The sequence below is a fragment of the Stegastes partitus genome, unplaced genomic scaffold (genome assembly GCF_000690725.1).
Source record: "Stegastes partitus isolate 25-593 unplaced genomic scaffold, Stegastes_partitus-1.0.2 Scaffold664, whole genome shotgun sequence".
Lineage (NCBI taxonomy): Eukaryota > Metazoa > Chordata > Actinopteri > Pomacentridae > Stegastes > Stegastes partitus.
The window spans coordinates 353473-376675 of record NW_007578395.1 but is presented as its reverse complement, the minus strand read 5'-3'; the positions used below and the strand labels follow the sequence as shown (position 1 = coordinate 376675).

General features: G+C 41.1%; 1 protein-coding gene across 1 annotated transcript; it reads right to left on the bottom strand.

The window, feature by feature from the left end:
* Positions 1–1353: 1353 nt before the first annotated feature.
* On the bottom strand, positions 1354–22591 carry ncapd3 (non-SMC condensin II complex, subunit D3). Its single transcript, XM_008290285.1, has 35 exons — positions 22513–22591; positions 21383–21555; positions 20459–20621; positions 19794–19960; positions 18713–18883; positions 18560–18621; positions 18390–18477; positions 18150–18283; positions 17192–17264; positions 16857–16982; positions 15331–15580; positions 14977–15015; positions 13961–14053; positions 13377–13450; positions 13068–13202; positions 12605–12825; positions 12214–12405; positions 12020–12117; positions 11816–11925; positions 11443–11550; positions 10523–10637; positions 8985–9080; positions 7724–7962; positions 6879–6958; positions 6256–6393; positions 6007–6140; positions 5595–5794; positions 4799–4909; positions 4504–4671; positions 3573–3685; positions 2888–2952; positions 2522–2569; positions 2056–2118; positions 1829–1862; positions 1354–1600 (listed from the first exon to the last, which is right to left on the bottom strand). The coding sequence occupies exons 1-35, from the start codon at positions 22562–22564 to the stop codon at positions 1531–1533; spliced, it is 4203 nt and encodes a 1400-aa protein (XP_008288507.1). The 5' UTR covers positions 22565–22591; the 3' UTR covers positions 1354–1530.
* Positions 22592–23203: the final 612 nt, after the last annotated feature.

Sequence of the window (23203 nt, the reverse complement as noted above, 5' to 3'; positions counted from 1 at the left end):
GGTTTTGAAATTTAGTTCTGGTAAGTCTTCCATCCATTATCTATACACCGCTTAATCCTCACTAGGGTCATGGGGGGCTGGAGTCTATCCCAGCTGACTCAGGGTGAAGGCAGGTTCACCTGGACAGGTGACCAGTCTATCACAGGGCTACACTTAGAGACAGACAACCAAGCACACTCACATTCACACCTACGGACAATTTACAATCACCAATTAACCTCAACATGTTTTTGGACTGTGTGGGAGGAAGCTGGAGAACCCGGAGAGAACTCACGCTGCATGAGGAGAACATGGAGACTCCACGCAGAAAGATCCTGGGTGTCCTCACCGGGATGCGAACCACTGAGTCACCTTGCAGCCTCTGGTAAATCTTAATGTTAAATAAGATTATGATAAGAATATCCTCCATAGGTAGATCATTTGCATTCCTGTAAATAGTTGTGCCCGATGTTACTCATATTCCAATTTCTGATTTAAAATAAAAGGGTTTTTCTTTCAGACTGCACCCCTCCACCAAACATTTCCACCAGCTGCCACTGCTTGAATAGTACATCTGGTACCTTGAATCCTTTTAAAATTCAATATTTCTGTGTGCTGTGAACTATTTGTTGTAATTGGATTTAAATGAACCAACAGAGCTACAAAATGCTGCAAAGTTGCCGGTATTAAATGTCAGTATACTATTGAGATATTTTAACCTAACTTGGGATTTACATATTTATCTATTATTACACAGCTTAGTAACTTTAATGTCAAAATAAAATGCACACACTCTCGTGGTCTCCTTTGCTTGGTTTCCTACTATAATGTTTAGTTAGTGAACAATCACAGCTCCAGTGCTTTGAATCATGCACACATACGTTTTCTTTAATCTTTGACTTTCAAAATAAATACTCATGTTTTGTCATGACCAAAATGAACAGTACAGCAGAAATCTTATTCTTTTTGTCCCATTATTTGTTTCCTGGTTAGTTGGCAAGTGGTCCTAAAAAGCCACGGCTACAAACATCTGTTTCAGAAATGCTAGAATTATCAGTTAATTGGAACTTCAGTTAAATGTGAACACCTGTAAGAGCAGAGGAAGGCTGTGCACCTGTTCTAATAACAAGCAGTGTACAAATGTTGAAAGCCACTGTTAAGCAGATTTAGAGTTTATTACATTAAGATGTCGGCCATATTAACTGCCGCAGGAGTTCACAAGTTAGACAAATTACCACAGTTAGGGGGACTTATTGTCTCGGCCTTCAGCTATAAAAACTATGGTGCAATCTTTTCGTGTTTAACAGTAGTGAACAAGATAACTTGACAAAATTGCACCGTCTCTGGCCAAACATATTCACAAAGACAGTAATGACTTGTTTGTTTAGATTTGTACAAGAGCTTTATTAGCAAAAAGATGAAAGACAAACAGTGACACAAACTTATAAAAGATAAAGAACAGAGACAACAGTCAACAGCATGTAGTGGAAATAAGGGTGTAAGAGGGGGAGTTAGAGCCAAGACAAAAAACAGAAACAAGCAGCATGCCAGCTAAACTTTGGATGATCTTTTCTTCTGGCGCAAAGGAGACTGCACATTCCACTGCCTCAGTTCAGGAGCTCTGAAAGACAACACAGCTAAGGTTTAAACTGAAGCTTTTCCACAGACAGCTTCTCCAAAGCACACACAATACACACACCTATAAATGTGTATGCAAACAGTGCAGCTTACCAATTGTATTTTGTATGTTTTGGACAACAATGGCGCTCTATAGCCCAGAGGAATGGGATCTGACACTGACAGACAGACACACGCTTTGTGAAACAGAAGACAACAGAAGTGTACTTACTGCACATGAAGAACACTGTCCTCCCTACCAAGACCTGCAAGGACACAGTACACACAAATTAAACCTTAAGCCTAAGCTTAAAACCACTAATACCAATTCAAACTTAAGGCCTGTTTGTAAGGTACACAGGCCTGAAGTTGTTAAAGAATTTAGGTTCATTTAAAACACAGAAGGAGGTTCTTATTCTCCTGATCACCAGATTAGTGCGACTGATCAGAGAAACGTACTTGTTCCGTGGTCACTGAAGATGGCACTGACTCCTTCATCAAAGGTTAAGTTGACGTTGACGCCTACATCACAGGAAGGAGGACATACAGACAGTTGAGGGTTTAACGTGTGTTTGTTTTGCAAGTCTGCACCATATTGATGAAATACATATTTAACTGAAGTCCGGTAAAGGTAATCGAAAATTTATTGAAGAGAAGTTGCATCATGGTATAATATAACGGTGTTAAGAAGAGTAAATGCAGAACATTGTTTCAGGACAGAACCGTTCTTCAAGGTCCTATGTAAAAATTGGTACTAGATAGACTTGATTCAAAATCCAGCTAATCACTGAACTCCATGGCTCAAGAGAGGCACAAAGCCAGTGGTTGTGTGTCCAGTGCCTTTGGGGCACGAACACACACACTTTTATTTTGTGGACAGCAGTCTGCACTGAATGTGTAATGAGGATGCACTGTGGGCTTTTACCTTTGGGTGTGCTAATGGCTCTGTCGTTTACAGCTCCTCTAGGCACCACTGGAACAACAAAAAACACACACACTCATTCAGTTAGGTTTGTGTCCACCTGCTCCACTCAACATTTATTCTCTTTGAGCTGTTTTTGGCTCATGTTCAAACTATAACAGTTCAGAATTGTACTACAACACACACATATATATACACACTACTGAATAACAGGCAGTCATTTATCTGACAACTATGCAAAATTAAATTCTACATTTTTTTTTTGATGTTTTTGTTAACTCTCTTTTATTTTTTGAACTGCTACACTCAGTGGAAATTCCGGTGGCTTAGACATTGTAATTTGTGGTTTTATCCTCCAGCGTGTCATACCTGTTCCTTCCAGCATGATTGATTTAGACTGGACATGATCCTCTCGTCTTGATCTGCGTGCATGGCTGAGAGAACACAAACATATAAGCACTCAAAAAAATATATCTATCTAAGCTGAGCCAATTAAGCAAACAAACATTCAAAACAAACTAACGATGTGAACGTCCATCTCTGGTTGTGATTTCCCCACAATAAACTCACATCTGTGTATAAAAGTTTGGGATTTAGATTCTTTTTAATTCTCATAGAACTCTGCATCATTGCTTCCTTTAGAATGTGCAGATCTGTGAAGTCCCCACCTTCATCTACAACCCCTACATATAGGAAATCCTAAATAAACTCGGCTAGTTATTTGGACAGTTTGATAAGCTGCTATTAGTTTAAATGTAGTCTTTTGCTTATCAGTGCATTATTATGCGCTACACATCACTTGATGATACCCCGACTCACATTTCTCACATTTCTGCCATGGTGTTGACTGCTTAGTTTACTCGTGATGTATCTTCCAGCATATAAAAACACCATATCAACACATTAGTAATGTAATATTTGATTCTCACTGCAGAGGGTTCAGTCTGCAATATGTTCTGATTACTGGCCACATGATGTCCTTTGCTGAAGTCAGAGAGACGTGGGGAAAGCAAAGGCAAACAACAGAATGCAGTGTGAGATCCTGGAAACCTACCTGACAGTGTGTGCCAGTCTGGCAGAATCTGGGTTTGAACGAAGCGGCTGCGGTGTGGCAAAGCCAAAATGAAGGAGGGCCCTGGATCTGGTAGGAGAACCCGGAACTGAAGCCTGAAGAGAGACCAGAATCATAGTGATACCTTTAATGGCAGCGGGCAACTTAAAGACACACATTTTTAAGATAAAGTTCAGTTGATAAAGCAATTTAAAAACGCTATTTCATTGGCCGCTGCTCCTTTGCATAGAAAGGAGGCAGTTGAGGTGGTATGGACATCTGGCTCGGATGCCTCCGGGGGAGGCTCCTCTGGAGGTTTTCCGAACACGTCCACCTGGGAGGAGACCCCGGGGCAGACCCAGAACCCGCTGGAGGGATTATATCTCTTGGCTGGCCTGGGAACGCCTCGGGATCCCCCAGGCAGAGCTGGAAAGCGTCGCTGGGGGGAGGGAGGTCCGGGACGACCTGCTCCACCTACTGCCCCCGCGACCCGACCCCGGATAAGCAGAAGACAATGGATGGATGGATGGATGGATGGATGGATGGATGGATGGATGGATGGATGGATGGATATTTCATTGGGTAAAGACAAGATCCTCCCCTTATAAGGACGCCTGTGACGTTACTGTGTTTGAATGAGCTACAGGTGTTGGAGCACACAGATTTTCTACCTGTGGACAACGTGGACGTGAAATGTTCACTTTTTGTTGGCAATGAATGGACTTAAACTGATTTGTCTTGGTCTTCAGTGGGAGAAACCTTGCACTCCCGTGGTTCAGTGCAACTGTCTAGTGCCGTTTGAAATAGCTGCTCCAACTGTACTTAAAGAAAACCTGTTTAAAATTACTTAACATAAAGAGCTACACAGATAATAAAAGATTAGTGGTGTTTTTAAGTTTCTTACTGGTGTTTTTTGTATGTGGTGTGTTCTGACCTGTGCAGAGGGCATCTTGGCCTTTTCTGTCAGGCTGCAGCTGTCCATACATTTCTGCATTTCTCTGTCCTTCTCTGACGTCTTCAGAGCAAACTCCACTTCAGCTGCCAGCTGCTCGTCTCCAGAGAAAAACTCCTTCACCTCGTTACGGTAGTCTTGCATCGTCACCTGAAGGAACACCCGTGTCATGCCACACATGGAATAGATACACACAAAAGTTCCACGTACATGCTGCTCACAAGTTACCACTTCGTTAATCAAACAAATTGGTAGACAACAAATGGGCTGGGCTCACCTGGAGGTAAGACATGAGGTCTCTGAGAACGGGGGAACGCTTTTGCTCCAGTAGGTTCTTCAGGCTGATGATTAGAGGAACTGTGTTCTCTATGAAGGCCTTCTTCTGGACCTGTGGATCAAAGCAGGAGGCTGAGAGGAGCTCACCTGAAAGCTCCAAGGAGTCTTCTAGAAGTAGTTAAGACCCAATAACTGACTCACCCCTTTGCAAAACAATACACTACTTATAAAAATGATGAGTAGGGATTACAATGTAAAAGTCTGTAATTATTATAGAATTGCAATTACTGATCCAAATCACAGGGACACTTTGATATTTGGAGATCAACTGTCTTACTCGGAGTTAGATGGATGACTGATATGAGTGTGGTCTTTCTGTGGTAAGAGGACAGACTAGTCTGGGAGGTGCTAATGTTAGCTTGGCACAGTTTAAGATACAGGGAGTGTAAACCTATACCAAAACTAAAGAACTGTTACTATTGGGAATGTATACCAAAATTGTCTCATTCACATGTTGTGGGATCTTAGCTGGCAGGATAAGACCAGGAGTTTGGTTTAGACTCAGAAGGTATGTGAACTGTGCAGCTGAGATCAGGAGTTTGGGAGAGCTGCTGAATGGTCAGTAAATCCCTCTAAATTCTAAGCTGACTGCTTATGAACCCACAATGTGCAGTTTTCTGTTTTTCAATATTTAAAATACAGAAGATTTGAAAGTTGTGGCGAGATTTGACAGAGCAAAGCTAAAAAAAACTCATGTCATGTAATAGTAATTTAATAATTTTGTTGAGTTTTCTTACCTGTGACACCACCTTCTTCTGTGCAACCTGCAGGACGGCCTTTGCCATGTTCTCCTCCTCTGGTTCCTCCCCTGTCGAACCTACAGTTGGAGTTGACATGGCCTGCAGCTTCATCTCCTTCAGACTCAGGATGTTGAAGGTCTCTGACAAAATTTCAGCACCATCTGCATCCAGAGGCAGCTCCTCATCTGCAAAGCATGCTGTGATAGGAAAAGTTAAAGAGTGAGTGGGAGAGTCCCAGGGATTTTTCTTCATACTGCTGCAGGACCAACCTGGAGCTTACTGACAGTCCAGAACTCACAGAGAAAACGTGTTAGGATGCCACAATATGTTTACAGTTCATACATGATGCATAAATGAATCATATTCTTTCCAGCTCTGGCTTTACTTCTCAGTCCACATATTTGCTCACCTAAGATGGTCTGGCTGATCTTATTGGTGATGTTGAAACGCTGGGCATCTGTGAAGTGCTCCAACAGGAAGTGGTAGATCTGAAAGCGCTTCTTGCGGTGCTGAGCTCCTTTCAGAGAGAACTGAACCTTTTCTCTGGCAAATTAAAAAAATAATTTAATTATCTTACAAAAAGTCCTTGTGTGTACTGTAACAAGATACACACTGCACTGTTTTGTCTTGCTGATTGTGACCTAGAGCAGCTTCATACCTCTCAGTTTGAGGGAACTTGTTATAAGAACTGTGTTTGTTGTAAGAGTTGAAGTAGAAGATGCACTCAATGAAGTGCTGGCTGAACATTTCTGGGGTCTTCTTCAGCAGCAGGTGGAGTAGGCAGTATTCACACAGACTGGCACAGAAAAAAAAAGATGCGCTTACATAAACAACATGGTGGTTTGCACTGTGACATACACCCAGTAAGCACTTCATAAGAACAGCATACCAACACTGGCTCAGGCCTTCCTTTGCTTTGAAACAGCCTCAGTTTTTGGTGGCATGGTTTTCACAAGATGTTGGAAACCTTCCTGAGATTCTGCTCCTTGTTACATAACTTCTGTAGATTTGTCAGCTGCACATGCAGGCTGCTATTGTATTACAGTATATTGTTTAAAGATATGAATGCCGTCTCAATTTATAAAACATGTCTCTGTGATATTACAGCTCTTGGCTATGTTTTTACATCCCCAGGATAACTGAATATTCACAAGAGGACATTGCTGCAGACTTTTCATCACTGTCAGCAATTTGTTGCCTTATCCTATGACCTACATAGTTCTAAAATTGCTCATGTTTATTATTTACTTAGTTAGCGTCTATCTATGCAGCGTGATTTACCTGGCGATGGCAGGGACTGGGTCAACCAGCGCTACCATGAAGCGAAAGAAAAGCGAGCCTTTCCACTTCACAAATTCCTCCTAGGAACAGAGATAAAAACAGAGAGCCATCAGGAAACCAGCTAAGTGAGTGTTGCAGGAATCCCTTTGGGAGTGCTATGAACCATTTCATGTGGTCTTGTTTGCTTTTGCTGACACTTGGTCACTTTTCAATTGTTAAAATAATAATAATAATAAAAAAAAAAACGTTATGTTTAATTTCAAATCCATTGTGGTGGTGTACAGAGCCAAAATGATAAAAACTGTGTCAATATCCAAATATTTAGGGACCTGATTGTACATCAAAAGTGGTAAAGAAATTGCTGAATCAGGCTAGAATTAAAGTTTTAAACTGGTCTCCAAAAAGTTCTGACTTGAATCAAGAACCTGTGAACTGTGTGAAGGAAACAATTCTGTGTCAAAAAGTCAACAAATTTAGTTGATCAGACCAACTCTGTCATGTGGATGGTTGCCAAAAGCTCCGAGTTGATGTGAAAAAGGCCAAGAGACATTTAACCAAATGTTAGCATCGCTCCATGTACAATTTTGACCCAGCAGATTATGTCATATTTCCCAAAGACCTATAATAAATCTATGAAAGAACCAAAATGCATGATCGTACAAAGATGCATGTGCTTTAATGACTCCATCAAAGAAAATTTTGGGTTTTGAATTATAGGGGTCATTGAATACTCAAGACTGCCATAATATACATGGTGTATGAAACCTTTTGTTCACAAACTTTTGTTGTTGTACATAATGACATTAATTTTTAACCTGTCACCTGTAGAAAAGAACAAGATCTACCTGAAGCAGGTTGGTCAGCATTATGAGAGTCTGCTCCCTGATGACAGCTTCACTGTCCCGCAGACAGGCAGAGATGTTGGGGATGTAGTGATCCACGATGTTGGTGTATCGAACACACAGATCACACATTATCACCACAACGTTGTTGCGCACTGCAACCTCCGTGCCAACTTCCAGCTCCCTGGCAAACACCGGCAGATACTTCTGGACTAGTTCTTCATGCTGCAGACACATTTTACCTGATCCAAACAGAAATCCACACAAAGGAAACGTTTTTAAAGTGTACTGAGATGCAGACCCACACATGTGGGTCATTCCACCTCGATTCACCAGTTTTTTCAAAAAAAAGTTAGCACCTGAGCACCTCATATTTGCCGGATTCTTTGTCTATGCTTTTGTATGTCATTAAGTAAAATGTGTAAAATCTGGGGTCATGGGGAACATTAGTTTTTGAATTAAGAATTCTTAAAGAGGGATGGGGTCATGTTGATTTTTGCGCCTTTTTTCACATCAGTCTGTTTGAAGTGCCACAACTTAAGAAATAATGTAGCTAGAGTCTTGAAATTTTACAAGCTCATTGATGTGTGCATATGGTCTTCAGTGGCACATGGGCATCAATACTGCATAAAGAAGTAGCAAACTGTGAAATCTATTTTCCACCAATAATTGGGAAAAAAATATTCAAATATTGGTCACAAATGCAAAAAAACCCTTAATTTCAATAATTGTTTTTCCTCATAAAGTATGCCTCTGACTGGCACCATACTCTACGTTTTAAAGCTCCTATTGGTGCCAATAACAGGGAAAAAGCAGCTGCTGAGGGTAAAGGTAAAGTTTTTATGGTTTGCGGATTATCGGAATAGAAAAAACATGCAGATTTTTTTTGATCAAATTTACACCATTGGGGTTGTACTATTGAAGACCATATGTACATATCAATAAGTCAACAACACTTCAGGACTCTAGCTACATTATTTCTCATGTTATGGCACTTAAAACATAGCTCCACAGATGGATGCGAAGATAACAATGCAAATATGGACATGACCCCACCCTGCTTTAGATAAAATTTGTGTTACCCATGATGCCAGATTTTAAACATGGTCAACTCAATCAATACTTTGAAAAAAAAAATCTGTTAAATTGAAGATGATCAGGCATGGGGCATTTGGTGAATTGAAGCAGAATGACCCATGTACATGTTGCTCAGACACTAAAAGAGACAGACAGGAGGAAGACATCAACTGAAAAGACAGTTTACCTAATGTGATGACTCCGTGGGCTCTGACTTTGGTGGGCAGAGAGTTTGCTTTGAACTGGGACAGAGGCAGTGAGGCTGGCAGCTCTTCCTGGCACTCTGTTAATGAACAACATGAAGAACAAGTCAGCATCGTCAACCATGCTACCATATGGTATGTAGATGACATTGTTTGCAAATCCTTCCCTATGCTTAGTATCAAAAACTGTACCGTGCACTGTAAAAAGCAAAACATGTTTCACGCTTTTGTCCTTAATTATCATAAGACATCAGAACATGTTGCTGAGATTTAATTACCATGTTTGACTAACTCAATGATTTAAACTGGAATTATCTGAATTATAAGGCTGTTTGATTAACACTGACATGTACAAAGCTGCTTTGTCAAAGTCAGAAATGCAGGATTTAGTTACGACAACAGTTGGTTATTTGAGACTGGATATGATGACCTGTTTAAAAAAATCTCAGCAAGTGAAATGTTTATGTTCTCCTGACAGAACGCGTCCCAGTGAGGACACCCGGGATCTTTCTGCGTGGAGTCTCCATGTTCTCCCCGTGCAGCATGGGGTCTCTCCGGGTTCTCTGGCTTCCTCCCACAAGGTCCAAAAACATGTTGAGGTTAATTGGTGATTCTAAATTGTCCGTAGGTGTGAATGTGAGTGTGCTTGGTTGTCTGTCTCTAAGTGTAGCCCTGTGATAGACTGGTGACCTGTCCAGGGTGTCCCCTGCCTTCACCCTGAGTCAGCTGGGATAGACTCCAGCTCCCCCTAGTGAGGATTAAGGTGTATAAATAATGGATGGATGGATGGATTTGCCTAGATGACATTTTTTTCTCATTTTTTCCTCCACTGTGCCATGAACCCTGAGAGCTCCAGTCTCTAAGCACAGTGCTGCCAAAAAAACTGACCACCTTTTTGCTGCAATTCAATCTCACTGAGCAAAGGTACCTGTTTGATGAGTCTCATATATACAAGGGCACATTCCTGGAAGGTCACTTTGTAATGTGAACAACACTACTGTTTACATCATGTTCAATTCAATTCTCTACACCACAATTCACAACATATGTCATCTCACAGCACTTAACATGGTAAGGTACAGACCTTACCAGTTTATTGTGATGAAAGATTTAACTGTTACTGATGTGATAACTTTGCAGTTTCAAAGCATTTCAAACTGCTCTACAGTGTTTTGGCATCTGATAACTCTTCAGTCACATAATCTGTTAGTCTGGTCTCACTGGAACCTGAAAATAACATGTCCAAAATCAGTGTAACTCCTGTTTTACTACAGGACTGTTTTAAAAGGGCATTCTGGCTCCTTGCTTAATATAAGTCAGACCTGGACAAATGAAGATGCTCACAGGAGATGTAAACACTTTCCGCTATTGCTTGGATTTGCTGTAGTGGAAGGAGTGTTGCTGATAACACCATTTCTCTCACCAATTCTCTTTCTGTTTCTAGATATACAATCTGAGCATACAGGTAAAAACTACCACTATGTCTGTCTCAGTGGATCCATAAATGATCTGTTCTCCCTACCTGCCACTGTGTCAGGCTGTGTTGTAAGGACAGATTCCACCAGCAGCACCGTCCTCTTTGTGACCTTAGCAGGACAGTGGAGTGACGCCACACCCAGAGTGTGGAGGTACTTAACCTAGAAGAGACAACATTTTCAGTTCTGTCAGAAGTGAAAGCACTGGACACTCACACTGGGTCTCTAAGTTTGACAAACAGAAGGTCGCTTTGACATTTTTAATACATTCACACTAAGCTGGTGTATGTTTTTTTTTCTTCCCCAAACTAAGCTTTATAAAAACTCTGTCCAGAGCATTTAAATCTTAACGAGCAGGCTGGTATATCAGTGTGTACAACGAAAGTGGTACTTTATTAAAATGGCCTCCAGTGTACATCTTTAAACGCTGGTTCAGGGGAAACTGAGCTTTTCTATGCAACAATGCAAGTGTCTCAATCACAGTAGGGGGCGCTGTGTGCTAACTACTTTGCAGAAGGCAACCTTTAGTCATCTCTATCAAAAATCACTGTAGTCACCCATGTAAATGTAAAAGTATAAAACTACACTTAAGGGAGCTTTCACACCAACGGCCATGTTGATAGCTGGATTGATTAAGATATGAGACTATCTGTTCTGTCAGACAAGCATGTTGCTGCTATGTGGTCACAAAAAATTTTGCAGTAATGCTGCTGTCATTACCCTGGAAAGTTTGGCTTTGAGGATAGTGGGGAGGTTGTTTTTTCATTGCTCTCATCTCAACATGAGCTTAAGGTGAGCAGCATGTGGCTGTGAGAATTACAGTGTGATGAACATAGCATGTGTGAGACATTTTTCAGACTGATGTTTATCCGCAGCAGTATGTTAGGACTGAAAGCTGACCTTCAACCTGCATGATCAAGAGGGTGTGGGGTTAACAGGGAAAAGTCTGCCAAGCATTACTTCTCACCATCATCTCTTCATTGAGGTTCTGGGTTCCATTTTCCTTCAGGATGATGTTCGTTAAATGAGCTTCGCAGACTGACACCAGATTACCAAAGTGCTGGTTCAGAAAAGCCTGCAGAAAAAAAAAGTCTCACTTTTAGTTTATTTACGTGTATACAGTCTTCCAACCGTCCACATCCCATACAGAAAACAATTTAGACTGTTTGATTGGCAGGAAAAAAATAGTAAGACTATTGTTCGTAATTTTGCACATTTTATGGTCTTTAAGGAAACTGAATTGCTTTTTAGGAGTTTCTCAAATCTGCAGATACCCTGATAAAAAAGAGTTAAAGTTTAAACCAAAAACATTTTAAAAAACGCAAATGAAAATTCTCAACCTGAGTCTGTTTGAGGTCTTCGTGTTTGCCAAGTTGATAAAGAGTCTCCACAGCAGCACTGATCACCTCCAGAGACAAAGCGAAGGTTTTCAGCCACGACATGAGATCAGCTGCAATCAGAGATGGAGGGAGAAACAGAGAGGTTATGACAGTTCCAGATTAGTCATGTGAATTTTGCTGTTGTCCCGTTCCACACCCACTTACTAACTATCCTCTCTTTGGTATCCTCATTCAAATGTGCAGCAATGTCTCCTATCACACACAGGATGTGACAGCAGGTCGTCACATTCACATCCTTCGAGCTAAGAGAATAGAAAAGAAATGAATTCAATAAAATCATGTAGAATTCTCAGAAAATAAAACATTAATTGACCATAAATGTTGTGTGTCCCACTCACCTGACCATAGTGTCCCAGGCATCCAGGATTTTGGCATAGGGCAGTCTGTGGGATGAAATGACAACCTTGGAGAGCAGCAGCCACGCCCCAGCAGCGTGATCAGCCTCAGTGTGTGATATCAGGTTGGTGATGAATGTTGACGTGAACTTGTTCTGTTTGGACCAGATGGTGAAGGCCCTACTGAAATAGGGGCTAGAAATCCAGAGCAAAAAACAACAGCAAGAGCAGCGGTGAGGTTAAATGACTATTACCCAGTTTGGTTCCAAATTCAGTAGTCATTACGGGGACTATTTCAGTCTAAATACAAAAAAAATAAAGTGTTCTGTATTTAACACAATTTCTGCTATATCACATGTCTGTATGTATGAAAAAAAAACTGGCTGGGCCCAACCTCAGGTTCCGGCACTCGCTACACAGCAGGTCCAACAGGTCCCAGGTCAGCCTCTGACCAACACCCAAGTGGTCTCTGGCAGAGTACTGTTTGATCTGACTGAGCAGCACCTGGTCCAGAGCCTCCAGGGCCTTGTCTTGCACAGAGTTCTCAGAGTCCACCACAGCTGGCACCACACCTTGCAGCCACGCCTTCTGCACCTCTCTGCACTCTGGTTTAGCCTGAAGAGGAAATAACTGTTTAAAATGTGTCACACTTTTCTTTCTCAGCTTCTTCTTGCCGCTAGACAAGTAACCAGTAACCAAATTTTCACTTTATGCACCAGGAGAAAAATATACAATTTTACTTTTATTCTACACCGTCACTGATATATATATATATTTTAATCACTGAACATAAAGCCTTATCAGCGTTCTCTGTGTTCTACTGTGGGTTCTAGTGTCCCTCTGAGCTTCAGACTCACAGCGAGCAGCTCCCCCACACACTGCAAGGCCTTCTTCTTCACAGACACAGCCGGGTCTCTGGAGCGCTCCGACAGAGTTTTTAGGTTCTCCTCATTCATGGCGATTACACTGTGTTTCAGGAGACCCACCAAAGCCTGTTGAGGGATGATTGAGCATAGACGGTAAAGGTCATGTGCATATCTCTGTTTGTCACAAAAACACTGCACAGAAAGCTACGACAGAATGACACACGCATACTGATTACTGATGAGTTATTGTACTCATTGCTATTTCAATTGAAAACAAAAGGCTGTTGAAATCTCATGTACCTGTAGTGCTGATTTCCTCACGTTAGTCTTTGAGTCTTTTACACGTCGCAGAAGAAGAGCCAGGTTCTCCTTTGCTGTTTTCAAAATACATACCTCTTTCAGTCAGTCTCAGACATTAAGGGTGATAACATCTATTAGAAAAGTACTAACATATAAAGCCTTGGGCACAACAGGACGCACGACTTTTGGGATCGTACGTCCTTTGCAAATTTTGGGTCCCGTAGAGGTTGTCAAGGTAGAGGAAAAGTTCCAAGAGTTCCGTCAGAAATGTGTAAGAGAGGAGCAAGCCTGCCTTGCAAGTCGCAGGGGTGACGTGAGATGTCCGTTGATTCATAGAATCTTTTTGACATGTCAAAGATCCTCCCTACGTGCTTTCAGGCGGTCTGAAATCTCAAAATTTCGCAAGACAGACTTGCGTGGCACGTACTATTTTGCACATAATTTGGACGCAGACAGGCCGTAGGAGCCCGTACGGCCAGTTGTGACCAAGGCGTTACCAGTTATACATCCGTTTACAAAATGCTGCCCAATACCTACAACATGCAACAGAAATCCTTTGAATGACATGCTGACATTTCTCTTACCGTCACAGATGGAGCTGTCAGCGCTGCTGATCTCTACGGTCCTAAACGGCAGTGTGCGGTACGTTTTCTGAGTGTGCTGAGAACCCAGAGTTCCTGAAAAACAGTCACACCAACACTTAAATAAAACTGCACTGTTGTGAACGAGGCCTGGGTATTACAATACAAAAAAGATCAATTAAAAGTGAGTAAAGGAAAATAACCATTGTTTAGGAAAGCCAAAGCAAGCAGAGATGTTACCTCAAAACTGGTATCGTACTTAAAACGCAGTCAGGTAACACACATGGTAGAAAGACAGATTGTTTATCAGGTGTAATCAGGATCAACAAATTCACAACTTAAAATGTGACTGAGATATACTGAGGGGAGTCATTTAGCTTAAGATGTTCTTCAGTCAAAGTTATCCTTTTCTTCAAAGTGAAAAGGAATAGTTAAAAGACCTACAAACACAAACAGTACACTCCAGAGGTGATTACAGCAACTCAATGCGATTAAATTTGGTACAGCTTTCATTACTAAGATTCAAATGTTTAATTTCTTCAGTACTTCATATGTTAAGCTTTATTTTGATCACAGACTCAATTCTCTTCAACATGAAGGATACCAGTGTTGCACAAATGCTTGCAGCGTTCTGTCATCCTTCAGAGACTATTGTTTTTTTAAGCTGCTCTTTGCTGAAGGGGTTGTATTGCTCTACCTTTCTCTTTAAAAGAGCACAAAGTGTTCTATTGGATTTAAGTCAGGCGGGCCAAGTCAAGGTGACAACAGGAATGGCAGTCCATACTCCAGAAACATAACTCAAGTTGTAATAAATCAGAAATATATGTTAAAAACCCCTAAATAAATTTGTGCAAGGCTAACAAAAAAAAAGGATAAAACTGATATAATGACTCTTTACAGCAAAGCTCACATCAAACTTTTTCGTATTCTTAGAAACACATGGTTCAATTGTCACCAAAAGCAGAGCAAATAAATAATAATAAATAAAATACATTTGTACCAAAGACAAAAGACTGTACCTTCTGGGATATCACCATCCAAGACAGTGTGGGATCCAGCTGAACAGAGGGTAGACATGTTACTTTAGCAAATGTGTTCAGGCATACATTTTAAGAAGCAAACAGCATTTCTCATAATAAATACCATTTTCCCTTTAGATTTTTTTCTGCAAAGTGCATTTTGCACTGAAATGGGTCCTAGTTTCAGACACAACATTTTTCCAAATTAACTTTATTGTAAAATTGTCTGTTTTCAAACACAGTTTCTGATGCTTGTCAGGTCCAGTGTGTGTGTGTGTGTGTGTGTGTGTGTGTGTGTGTAGGTGTAGGTGTGTGTAGGTGTGTGGGTGTGGGTGTGGGTGCACTTTTTCTCACTGGCAGAGAAGAGGTTGTGAACAGCCTGTGTGATGTTGAGTGAGGGCAACTCCAGACACTGGGCCAGGCAGGTGAGGGCATGGCCTTGGACGGTGGGTGATTCATCCATCCGCCGAGCAAACAGCAGGTTCTGGATCAGGAACTTGTGTGGCAGGAAGCAGGAAAGCTCTGGATCTTGACATTCCTCTGTCCTCTCTTGCTGCTCCAGTAAAACCATCACCACATCAATGGAGAACAGTCGGTGGACCATCTAGAGAGGCCAGCACAGCAGACTGTACACACTGGGATCCGACTTACAGGAGATAATGAAGCCTGGCTGATATTCAGACTGATGCTACTCATGGTTTATACTCAGACATTCTATGTCTTTCCACAGGCATGAAACTGTCAAATCTTTTTTTTTTTTTTAAAGCTGCAGTGACAAGGAAAAAGGACACTGCCTGTTAGTCATCATGTCATTTTTACCTGCTTCAACTTGTATTTACTACTTTACTGGAGCCAAAACCTTACTGTTATCTGGAGAGTCTGTGGACAGCATGCACAGAATGAAAGTCCTCGGGATGAAATAAAAATAGACGTAAAAGTAGCTGTCTGTCATACAAATAGTGTATAAAGTATTCGTATCAATAGAGTAGTTCAATATGACAAATTAGAAGAGAAAAAAAGGTTGAATATGAGAAATATATATAATATATTTTTAAATTTATGTTAAAAATCAAAGCACATTTATAGTCTTCTTCTATGTTTCAGTAGCATATTGTTGACAACATTTCCCCACATCACACTTGTAGTCTGGTTGTATAATATAAAACATCCCCTGCTGCCTCTATTGCTTATTATTCACTTCTAATAGAGGAAAAACAAGAACAACCCCAGGTTTATCTTGCTGACAAAGACTCACAGCTCTGTGGAGCCTTGTGTTCCTTTAGCGCTGGTGACTTCATGACCTTCTTCACAAATAAAGTTTTCAATATTAGATAAAAAAAATGATTAACATGTCTTTAGGTGCAGCAGCTCTGGAAGCATCCACAGGACCAGCTTTATATTTAGACTGCTTCTCTGCTGTAAATCTCTCAGAGCTCAGTCAATAGTCAGTTCTTCTAAACCACCATGTTTTTTTTAGATCCCGTCCCAACTAGACTGTTCAAGAACATCTTTCCTTTTATTAACACGACCATATTAGACATTGTCAGCTTCTCTTTATTAGCAATTTACACACCACTGGCTTTTACGGTTACTATAAAGCCTACTCTAGATCCAGGCGTTTTAGCTAACTACAGACACATATCCAACCTGCCTTTCATTTCTAAAATTCTTGAAAAAGTTGTTGCAAGCCAGTTACATGACCATTTGCACAGAAATTTGTTTGAGTTTCAGTTGGGATTTAGAATGCAGTGGACTAGTTTCTATTCTCGTTCTGCTGGATCTCAGTGCTGCACTTGATACAGTGGATCACAGCATCTTATTGCAGAGACTGGAACATGTTGTTGGGATTAAAGGGACAGAAATGTTGCCATCTTTGTTACCTTTGACTGTCTGGAGAATGTAAACAGCCACTTGATGAAGCGGGCGTAGTCTGAATTTGCCATCTGAGACGTCAGCATACCCACAGCCTGGGCGCCATGGCCTCGAAACTCGTTCTTTTCCACCATCTACATATCCACACAGCAGAAACATTACATCACACCTATTATTGCTTTGTAATATAACGGTAAATCTCTTCTATCAATACAGTCATCACCAGCCTTCACAACTCTAAGACAGAAACAGGTACCAGCGGCTGTCTAAACTTCACACAGCAGTAGTTAGTTTAATCTTTACATGCCGCGCATCACTGCTAAGTGTTTGCTGGGGGATTCACCTGGAAGCAGATGTGCTGCAGGAGGATTTGCAGGAAAGGCAGTGCCAGCTCCTTCAGCTCACCCACAAGATGACTGCAATGACATATGCATAAATCATGTGCAAAGTGCTATATCAGGGGTGCCCGATCCTGGTCCTCGAGAGCCCCTATCCAGCATGTTTTAGATGTTTTCCTCTTCCAACACACCTGATTCACATGGTCAGGATGGTTATCAGGCTTCTGCAGAGCTTGATCCTTCCTTTAATTCAGTTTAATGACATCATTTGTTACTCCCCTCATGCCCCGTTTGATGGGTGGCTAAAAACCATCCAACTGGAACATAAAATAAATTGTCCACCTGTTGTTTACCTCAAAACTGTTCTAAATTAGCATGAACTGCTGACCATGTTCCCTTTTTCTGGGCAGCAGGTCATTGGGATTGTGTGATTTTGTTGCCACTATTGTCCCAATGTTGTCTCGTTAATCCCTGTTCCTGAGTCTTTTGTTCTTCACAGATTGTGTCAAATTTTGTCTTGTAAATATCGGTCATAGATACAGAAGTCCAGCTCCAATATGTGGAAAAAAAGCGTAGGATTTTTTTTTATCTGCCAAGACAGAGTTATGTTTTTGTGCATTTGTTTGTCTGTCTTTGAGCAGAATATTCACAAACTAGCCAGTAAATTATATATTTTTTTAAATATGGTGGAAAGGTAAAGCATGACCAAGAGAAGAACCAGTTACATTTTGGTGCAGATTTAGATAACTTAGTTTAAAACTGTATGATAGGGCACTGGACCTGGCAGAGTAGTTTTATTTGGTTTTATGCCAGTCGCACATCAAGTATCTCTTGCTTAAATTTGTATGCCCAAGAGAGGAGAAGCCGTCATAGCAATACTGTATATGGTTTCAAAAATTGTAAACTTTTTAATGTATAATTCTACACTTTGAGTTAACATTTAATTAAAACACAATTGTTTACCAAACAAATTGGATGGTCTGGTGACGTGTAGCAAGGATAGCCTGGTTGGGTGCAAGGAGGGAGGGCTTCCCTCTGTTGCCTTTATTCATCATCAGGATCACGTAGAGAAGCCGGTGGAAAACCCTTCGTAGAGACTAAACAACAGACTCACGTCAGTTTACCTTCACTAAATGATAAATTGTATCCTTGGATTAACTGTGACAAACAGAGGTGATCACAACCACGATTATTGGATCTTACTTCTCTCTGGTCTCCATGTTTTGGTGAGCAAAGCAGCTGTAGGCCATAGAAAGCCATCTCAGGAACACTCCTCAGCTTGGTGACATCTCTGTGCAGGAATGAGACAAACTGTCAGCTTTCATGTCTTGGATACATTCTTTAAGATGACAGAGAAAAGGAAGAAAACTCACTGTACGGCAGCAAAACTTGGCTCGCCAACGATGGGTTCAAAGTAAAGCAGCTTACTAAAGATCTGCAGAGAACAGAGAAAAAGTTTACCTGCTCACACATTACGACAGTCTAGTGTGGTATGAAGTGGGCATGAAGATGGATTCTTAAGTTACCTGAGTGAAATTACTGGCGCTCTGTGGTCGATCTTTAAGTGGAAATGTTTGCAGGAGTCTGAGGAGGCTTTGGACCAGGAAAGTCACAGCATCTCTAATCTTCATCAGGTCCTGGTTAGAGAAATGAAGCTCCTCTTCCTCGTCTTCGTCTTCCCCATCATCGATTTCCATCTAAGGGCAACACATGCAAGCACCAACATGTCTTGACAGTGTCTGCACTGCACTTCCACAAAAGATCAAGGCTCTCTTTTTAAACATTTTTGACTGGTTGCACTGGTGCACCTTCTGTTTTTTTAAATTTACTTATAATAGCAGGCTGCATGGTGGTTTTGTGGCTAGCACCGCCCCTCTCACCCAATAGGGAAAACTTTTTTTTTTTTGCAGATAATGTTAGTATGAAGTCCCACCTTTTGGATGATGCTCCGGCACTGAAGATACTTTGGCCTAAACTTTGGGTTTTTTAACAGTTTTCACTATTGTGTGAGAAGGGCGGTCTTGGCTGACATGATTTGTGTGATAGGAACTAGTCGTAGGAGAACAAAACGTTGACAATAAATTGTCCTTAGGTAGGATAACATTCCCTGAAAATATGACTTGGTTGAATTCTTACAGTAGTACAGCTTTATACTTTTGACCAATTTTTTCGGTGATTTTCGTAAAAAAAAGAAAAAAAAAGAGGGAGCGATCAACTCCCTCTGATTTTGACCACATTTCCTTAAACTTAGACTGAAGTAGTTTTGGATGGACCCCTTCAAACTGGCCAAGTTTCATCGAAATCGGTGAGATGGCTTGTGCCGCCCCTGCCTGGTCCTATCGTGGATCCGCTCTCTTTAAAAAAAAAGTGATTTTATCGACCACAGAGAGACACACACAGACTTGATGGATTTACAAAAAAGTTGTACCCTGTAGCACTAAAAGCCATTTTAACATGATTGTAAACACCTTTGTCTTCATCACTAGAAGTAGGGTAAAGCATTTCAGTATTCTTTGAAAATAAAGTTGCACAAACAAACCTGCTAAACAAATCTAGAACAGATTTTACATGCACTGTAAAATCAGTGTGTGAAAGTCATTACTGTACCTCTGGAGTTTCTTTCCGCTGCGGTTTAGAGCGTTTGCCCTCTGTCTGAGAACTTTTCAGGCTGTCTTTCTTGCGCTTCTTTCCAGAGTCTTGAGGCCAGCAGTGAGAGGTTAAGTCTGAACATGTGTCCAACAAAATTTCATGGAAAACCTTGTTGGCGATGCTTCCTGAAAGAAACAGAGTCATGTCAAGAAACTGCACACACAAGCACAGAACACTTCACTGTGCATACACAATGCTCTCACCCTTATAAAAATGGTCAAAATTAGAGAAATACACTCTGTTTTAGGTGGAGTATGTTACAGCACCCAGCAAGCAACTCAAAGTTGTGCAGAGGCCACGCATAGTGCTGTGTGGACTGGTCCCAGTCACACACTTTGTACCAACACTGAAGTTTCTGTGGGGAGATATTCACTGAATTTAACGAAAAATGTACTCGATTTGCTGACTTCCTATTTAATCAACTACCCAATACAGCAGATAATGATTCACACACAGCAGTTGAGTGATAATACAAGCTATACAGTTTCTACTCATGGTTTAATAGCTCCAAGAACCAAAAAAAAGTGAAATCTTTATGGTAAAGTTTTAACAAAATTAACTTTGTGGCTGAACGTAAACTAAACAAGGATGTTCTTAGGTGTATACTTCTTAGATTTCCACACCTGGGGCTCCCAGCAGTAGCAGGTAGAGTGAGGCAGCGTACAGGCCGTTCACCCTCTGCTGGACGTTGGCCGCTTTGGCTTTTCCGGCCTGGACAAAGACGGATAGCACAGCCACCAGAGACCTGATCGATACCCCGTTCTCCCCCAGAATTGCCCAGATACTCTGCAATGCAACATGGGAGACAGTCAGTGCTTACTGCTGTGACTAGACAGTGGAATGATTAGTGGTTTGGTCTATGAAATGACATAAATTGTTGTAAAATTACAATCAGTGTTTCCCAAAGCCAAAGACGGCATCCTTAACTTTTTTATTTTGCTCACATCCCAAATATATTCAGAGTCACAGAGGAGGTAAGAAATCAGAAAATGTTCACATTGACAAAGCTGTAATCAGGGAATTTAGACTTCTTTTTTTGTTAAAATTTCTCAAATGATTCAAAAATAGTTGATCATTTTAATAGTTGACAACAAATCAATTAATCATTACACCTTTAGTCAGCATGTAAACCAAACAGGCTGATTGTTTCGCTTTCAGGGAGTCACTAGTTTCCGTAAATATAATTACTCTGTCAGATATTTTATTCATGTTATTGGTTTCCCCTTGTTTACAGACACTCTTCGGTAGAGCAAGAAAAAGAGTAACTTCTGTTACCCAATGACACCACCACAGGAAGCAGCAGCCACCGGTCATAAGCCACGGCTCAGTTGGCATAGGGCAAGGTTAATCTGCCTTAATGGGAGACTGGGGCAAAACAATCTATAGGTATAGTTAGGTGCACTGTTTATTAAAAGGGACTAAGGTCCATGTCTAAATTCAAAACCTGAATATATTAGGAAATCATATGTCTCTGTGGTGGATCATTGGCTATCTTTGTTTCCTTGTAAGAAACCTGGTGTGGTCAAAACCAAATGAAATCAGTTCACCTGTGAAGCTCCATTGCTGCCTGTAGACTGTTGCTGGTCAGCAGCATGGGCCAGTATACACTGGTACAGAGATCTGAAGGCTTTGTCTCCACTGGCGGCGAGTTCTTCCTCTATGGCGTTATCAAGTGGTTTCCCTTCTGTGAACTCTAGGTCCCACACTGCCTCTACCCACTCTGGAAAACAAAACAGGAGTCACATTGCCTTAAGTAATACAACACCACAGACAGTACCTTGGAGCTCTGAGTGCACTGCTTTCTGTAGGAATTTAAAAGTTGGTTTTTGCTTGAAGGAGAACATTTGGATTCCTCATTGCCTCACATAAAAGTAAAAACTGTCAGTAAAGGGGATGCCATCACTTGTAGGGAAACATCTAAAACATGCAGGACTGTGGCCCTCGAGGACCAGGATTGGACACCCCTGCTGTAAACTTTCTGCCTCAGAGTCTGTGCGCGTTCACAGAGCAGCGCGTCACGTGACTCTTGTTCTGCCAAAATGGACCAATGGTGTCTCGCCTGTTTCAGTCAACAGGTTGTTATGAAGGAACGCAATGGAATATAAAGATTTGTGACAGTGCGTTATTTCTAAAGCGACTAATATAAATATACGTTTTCTAATCTGTTTTATTAGCTGCAGTATCAGCAGTTCAAATCAGGACCAAACATCAAAACGTATTTATGCGATTTGTCCTCATAAGCTGAGTACACGGTCCCATGGCGATGCAAACAGTGTGCCATACTGTACCCGCACACCTTCGGTTGGCTGTATTAGCAACGCACAGCCCAACATGACTGCAGAGAAAACACAGCTGAGAATCTGTGTCGCTCTTAAGGGATTGTCTGGAAATGTTTTTGGTGAAATGGAAACGGTTCTTGCAGCCGACCAGGTTCGCTCCACAGCATAAGCTACTATGGAGATATCTCAGGTTAGAAGACAGACACCTTCGTGACACTGAAAACTCTGAATTTCGGCTTAATATACAAAGCTGAAGCACTAATGTCTCCCTCTGGGCGGACAACAGGAGACAGCTCCGTTAGCAGGGCGGCGGAAAGTGTCCGACATTATTCAGTCCTCGTTTTTCAATATAATACAAGACGATAGTGTCAAACATACAGAAAACCTCTCGGTCTTACCTTCTGAAATGTCATTTAACTTAAGAAACTGCAGCGCAGATATCAAGTCCATCTTGTTTTGAATCAGCCCGCCAGAAACTGAAGACTTCGCACATGCGCAGTATAATTTTTCTTCTTCTTCTATGGGATTTAATGGCGGTTGGCAAACCAAGTGAAGGTGCATTACTGCCACCAACTGGACTGGAGTGTGGACCAAAAAGTAGGCAGTAAAGAAAAACAAAACAAAACAAACAAACAAACAAACAAAATTGATTCTGTTGCCTAGCTCCGTTTCTCTAATGTACTTAATAATGTAATGTCGAACTTTGCTTGATGAGTGCCCCAAAAGCCCTGTTACTGTAAAGCTGTGATATTTTGCCTTCCTTAACGACAGGTTGAGATTCTTCCTCTGATTATCATATTTTTTGCAGTGAAGTAATACATGTTCAGCTGTTTCTGGCTGGTTACAATGTGTGCAGTTTCCTGTGGGATGTTTACCTATTTTATGTAATGAGTAATTAAGACCTGTGTGACATATTCTCAGACGTGTTATGATGCTTTCTTTCCTACATTTGACCCCCATTTTCCTCCCACCAGGTAGGTAGGTAGGTAGAAATAAAATATATTAAAAAAATAAAAAAATAAAAAAATAAATAAATTAAAGTTAAAATGGTATTGAGAACATCTCTCAAGGATTTAAAAAAAATGTTTC

What these genes read in the sequence shown, in the direction of transcription:
- ncapd3 (XM_008290285.1), bottom strand. Translation starts at nt 22,564, where the DNA reads ATGGACTTGATATCTGCGCTGCAGTTTCTTAAGTTAAATGACATTTCA. An exon ending in GCTACTGCTGGGAGCCCCAG is followed by an intron (nt 19,961 to 20,458) that starts GTGTGGAAATCT and finishes TGTTTCTTTCAG; the next exon opens with GAAGCATCGCCAACAAGGTT. An exon ending in AGCCATTAGCACACCCAAAG is followed by an intron (nt 2,119 to 2,521) that starts GTAAAAGCCCAC and finishes CCTGTGATGTAG; the next exon opens with GCGTCAACGTCAACTTAACC.